The 5,436-nt window shown below is 44.7% G+C and overlaps 1 protein-coding gene across 1 annotated transcript; it reads left to right on the top strand.

Annotated features, from left to right (window-relative positions):
• Positions 1 to 1,538: 1,538 nt before the first annotated feature.
• On the top strand, positions 1,539 to 5,187 carry LOC149184579 (uncharacterized). The gene is made up of 2 exons (XM_089415381.1): positions 1,539 to 4,106; positions 5,131 to 5,187. Exons 1-2 carry the CDS (start codon positions 1,539 to 1,541, stop codon positions 5,185 to 5,187), a joined length of 2,625 nt encoding a protein of 874 aa, XP_089271507.1.
• The last annotated feature ends 249 nt before the right edge of the window (positions 5,188 to 5,436 follow it).

Raw genomic sequence — 5,436 nt, 5'->3', positions numbered from 1 at the left:
ATCATTATTGTCGTCAATAATATTTGCTATCATGACTAGACAAAACATTAATCAACCAATAATAAATCCTTAAAAATTATTCTTTAACATTTATTCATGTGCATACGTGAGATGTAAATATAATGTCACAACTTTCTTCTTCTAACAACACTGTCCATGCATTAAGTATAAGAAAATAATTATCAAGCATGTCAAAATAAATATCACATTAATATGACCCTTCTCGCACAAGAACACGTTATTTTCCAAAGAAAAACCACTGTAATCATCCATTTTCATTTAAAGGATACTAGAATCTTCACTTTGATTTTCGAGGATGTAATTAGATAAAACTTTATTCAAGAAAAGTTAGCCCCTCAACTTTTCTATGTGCATGTAACTAAGTAATCTTTCCAATACAATTATTACTTTTATTATAATACATACAAATGCATGCCCCCTTCTAAGGGAAAGCTAACATAATAGATATCATTATCGCATATGTAAATGCAAGTCCCTTTTGCAAAAGCATCTTTCCCAATATAGAGCTATTTACAAAGTCTATTGTACACACAAAGACATGCTCCGTTCTAAAATAAAACTAATGTGTTAGTCATTATTTCTTGTGTGCAGATATATGTATTTTTCCAAAGGAAAGCTAATGCATTTATTGCATGCAAATACTTGCTTTCCCTTGCAAGGTCTAACATAATAATTATTCTTTTCTAAACACAAATTCATGTTTCTATTTAAAAGATCCAACACGATAGTTCTATTTTCATGCATGTAAAAAAAATATTTCTTTTTAGGAATCCTATCACAATTTGAATATTCCTTATGCACACAATACATATCTCTTCCTCAAGGAATCTATCAAAATTAAACATATACTCTGCAAGGAATTAGCACTATGACTATTATTCTTGCATAGAAATACACAATGTGAATACATACTCTTTCCCATAATAGCTATTATTTTATCATGCAACCATAATTGTTTTCCAAGGAAGCTATCATGATCACTATTATACTTGCATGAAAAAATAATATTTCTAAAAGGAATTGACATAACATATATGACACTTATACACTTGGCGAATCGTCTAGATCTCTACCTGTGGTTCTCCCGGACGAACCTCCCACATGGCCGGCCCTCTCAACGCCTCCTCTCTCGCCGTCAACCCTCGGTTTCGTCACTGAATGCCTAAACCCTAACCCCGGTTTAGACCCTCAAGTAGCCGGCACTTATTCCCGTTTACCGCTCAACCATACTCTGCTTCCATCCTCATCCGGCCCCTTGGGTTGTCCTGGTCCCTCCTCCGGTTGTTTTACCTCCGTACCCCCGCTTTCGGGCCCCCCCTGCTGCCGGTCATGAAATCCCTGCGGTATTCCCTGCCTCCCATCATTTCTCGGTTCCATTACATGCCTCTGCTCCGGTTCCCGGACCATCGTTGAACCCTCCCCCTCCTGGCGGACCTAAAAGGAAATCTAAGTGTTTCAAATCTAGAGAGGACGATTACTTCCTTAGACTGGAAGAGGACATACAGTGGGGTGAAGCGATGGACTTCGCAGATCGGGTCTTGGTCGGCCGCATCAGAGGTCGCAGCTATTCGGCGGCACGATTGAAGGCTTGGGCAACCGAGGTTTGGGGAAATCACCTGGTGGATATCCCATTTGTGCAGACATTTGTGAGAGGATGGTTCGCACTAAGATTCGCGCGTGCTGACCATACTAACTGGGTTCTGTCCTCACATTGGCACTTCGAGCATGCGCCTGTGCTCCTAAAGAGATGGACACCTTTGTTTGATCCTGAGACAGAGCAGATTGGGGTCGGACCTATTTGGATTCGGCTCCCGGGCCTTCCTCTGCAATACTGGTCTGAAGAAATTTTCAAGCGCATTGGTAATTCACTCGGCACATATATGGGCTACGACAAATCTTATCTCCAGACTGGCATGATGGCTTATGCCAGGATCCTCATAAACATGGACACCAGGGGCGGTCTTTATGAGCACATTACTATCCAGTGGAGAGACACGGCCCGTAGACAGATAATTGATTATGAGGGCATTCCCTACCGTTGTCGCAGGTGCCATAAAGTTGGGCATCTCTACAAGGACTGCCCACTCCTCCGGAAATCGCAAAGGAATGGAAAGGATGAGTATACTGATCCTACTCAGATGGCACCCCCGGTTCAGCAACCTGATCAGCCACCAGAGATTCAAGTGCGCAACCAGAGGGATGATGCCCCCCAGGGAGAGCCAGGGGACGCAGCTGCAGTCATTGTTACAGCCACCTCTGTTCCGCCCTCATCTTCAGCAGCTCCTGAGCATCCGATGCCCCCTCCGGTGGACTCGGCGGTTACGGGTATGTCTTTATCTCCTATCACTTTGTCATCACTTGCATCCTGCACATCATCGGACATATCAAGTACCCCCTTATGCTCTGATCCCCCTCCATTTGCTGCTTCTCATGCATCACTTATACACACACAATCATCCCTCACGTGCACGCTTCCTCCCCCTCCTCCGTTGGCTCCCCCTCCATTGATCACATCGACACTGATTACCACCCAGTCATCTCCTCGCTATTCCCTTCGCCCACGGGTTAGAGATCGAGGCCTGGATGTAGTCGGGCTCGACTCTGTCAGTTCCCCTACTTCTCATAAGACCTCTCGAGGTCGTCCCTCCCGAATCACAAAAGCGAGACATACTGCAGATGAGGAGGTCGCTCTTGGGCGACAACAAACAATTTTTGGGGCCCTTAGAGCAAAGGATGGCCCTCCTCCCCCCCCCCTCATGAAGATTCTCTCTTTCAACTGTCGAGGGTTTGCTAGTTCAACCAAAAAACTAGCGCTCAGGAGGCTGCTAACCTCGACTCATCTGGATATTATTTTCCTGCAAGAAACTCTCTGTCCAGCGGATTCCCTCATTCACTCCCTTTCCACCTGGCTCCCCAACTGGACTTTCCACGCACTAGATGCATCAGGGAGATCCGGAGGCCTGGCTATAGGGGTTTGCCATAGATCAGTGGACATTCGCAATTTCTGGGGAGGCAAGGGTTTCATAGGCCTTGACATTTTTTCTCATACTATAGAGAGGGATCTTTGCATCATCAATGTCTATGGCCCTTGCTCCGATCATGCCACCTTCTGGAGAACCATACTTGGATCTGTGCTTTTTCAAGCGGATAACATTATATTGGGGGGGGACTTAAATTTTTCCCTAGGGTACTGCGAATCCTGGGGGCACATGGCACAAGTCGATTCACTCTCTGATACCATCTCCTCTCTTTTGGAGGACCACCACTGGGTGGACATCCCATCTGCTCGTCTTCAGTATACCTGGTCAAATAATAGAAGTGGAGATCAGAGTTTGGCTAGGAGGCTCGATCGATTCCTCATAAAGGAGCCTTTATATAATATTATCCCCAGAACTCGTCAATGGGTAGGATCTGGTGGATTATCCGATCACAGGCCTATCTTCCTGGAGGCAGATGGCCTTACTCACAAAATAAAGAGCCCATTCAAATTCAATGCAGCCTGGCTACAAGATCCTTCATATATTCAGATGGTTCATGAATATTGGCAGAACAATCCCAACCGGGAAGATGAGGAACTATCAGCTGGGTTTGTTAGGAAACTCACTGAACTCAAGCAGATCACTAAAAACTGGGCACACCAGAAGCGAATCCAGGATAACCTCACACTCAATGAGGCGGAAAGGGTCATTGCTGAGTTTGAAAATTCGACAGCTGGGACTTTCACTACACAGGAGTTCAAGGATCAGTATAACCTCCTTATCGCCAAGTGCTCACAGATCTTGAAGGAAAGAGAAGAAAGTTGGAGACTGAGGAGCAGGGCTATTTGGCTCACTGAGGGAGACAACAACACCAAATTTTATCACAAATTTGCCAATGGTCGTAAAGCAATCAATACCATTTGGGAATTAAAGGATGAGCGGGGCCATACTATTACATCCCAGCAGAACTTGGCCAGGCTTGCCAATGAGCACTTTAGGGGTATATACAAGGCGCCTGGAAACATAAACATATTGGAAATCATGAGAGTGGCAGAACTATTTCCTAGATATGTGGATCAGGAAACGTCGGAAGAGATACAGAAGGAGGTAACCATGGAAGAGCTGGAAGCTACACTGAAATGGTTCAAAAAGGACAAGAGCCCTGGCCCGGATGGATGGACCATTGAATTCTACACTGCCTTCTTTGATATTCTGGGCCATGACCTCTTGAATATTGTGGAGGACAGTAGGAAAAGAGGTCGGATATCATCTGCTATCAAATCCACCTTCATCGCCCTCATTCCTAAGACCGATGACCCGAACTCCTTCGATGATTTTCGCCCCATATCACTCTGCAACTGCCTCTATAAAATTATAGCTAAGATTATTTCCAATCGCCTAAAGCCCATCCTCTCTATGCACATATCATCAGAGCACTTTGCTTTCTTGCATCATAGACAGATCCATGAGGCCATTGCTACTGCTCAAGAACTCATACACTCCCTACAGATCAAGAAGCAGAAGGGAATGATTCTCAAAGTAGACCTATCCAAGGCTTTCGATAGAGCAAACTGGTTGTATCTTAGATTGCTACTCACTCATCTTGGATTCCCATATGATTTCATCAAATGGACGATGAGCTGCATCACTGATGTATCTTATAGCGTATTACTCAACGGGGAAGCCACACCCTTCTTTACTTCTGAGAGAGGACTTAGGCAGGGATGTCCTCTCTCACCGCTGCTGTTTCTCCTGATTATGGAAGGGTTGAGTCGGATTATTTTATCCACCAGAGATCGACACCAACTTACAGGCATCAAAATTGTGGACAATTTTTTCCTCACACACCTATTATTCGTTGATGATATTTTAATCTTCCTGAATGGCAGCATCGGTGACACCTCATCATTACATAACTCATTCCTCCTATTTCAACATGCCACTGGAATGCAGATCAACAATAATAAGTCCACTATCACATCGGTTGGTTACTCAGTTCATGAAATCGCCTATGCTACATAGCGCTTTCCATTTGTCAACTTGAATCTAACCGATGGTATAAAATATCTTGGTTTTAGACTTAAACCATCTGGCTACAGAATTGCTGACTGGTTATGGCTTATTACAAAAGTGGAGAAGCGGCTACAGGTCTGGTATCATTGATACCTCTCGCGGGCAGGCAGATTAGTACTCATCAAAGCTGTAATTGAAGCCACACCCGTCTATTGGATGGCCCTTGCTTGGATACCAAGGGGCATCCTGAACAGGCTCCAAAGCATATGCTGTAGATTTCTATGGAAAGGACACCAGCCGGGGCGACTTTTTGCTTGGGTAAAATGGGACACCATCACCAAGCCTAAAAGATGGGGTGGCTGGGGCATCAAGAGACTGGCTATTTTCTCAAAGGCATTGGCTGCCAAGCTCGGATGGCGATTAC

The sequence above is a fragment of the Pinus tabuliformis genome, chromosome 3_2 (genome assembly GCF_031772625.1).
Source record: "Pinus tabuliformis cultivar Carrire ecotype Pingquan chromosome 3_2, CPIR1, whole genome shotgun sequence".
Lineage (NCBI taxonomy): Eukaryota > Viridiplantae > Streptophyta > Pinopsida > Pinales > Pinaceae > Pinus > Pinus tabuliformis.
Note: the sequence above shows the minus strand (reverse complement) of the source record. Positions and strands in the feature narration are given on the sequence as shown.

Excerpts from the sequence above, each read along its gene's own strand:
- LOC149184579 (XM_089415381.1), top strand. The coding sequence starts at position 1,539 with ATGGACTTCGCAGATCGGGTCTTGGTCGGCCGCATCAGAGGTCGCAGC. Across the intron at positions 4,107-5,130 it reads CGGAAGAGATACAGAAGGAG|TGGAGAAGCGGCTACAGGTC; the intron begins GTAACCATGGAA and ends TTATTACAAAAG.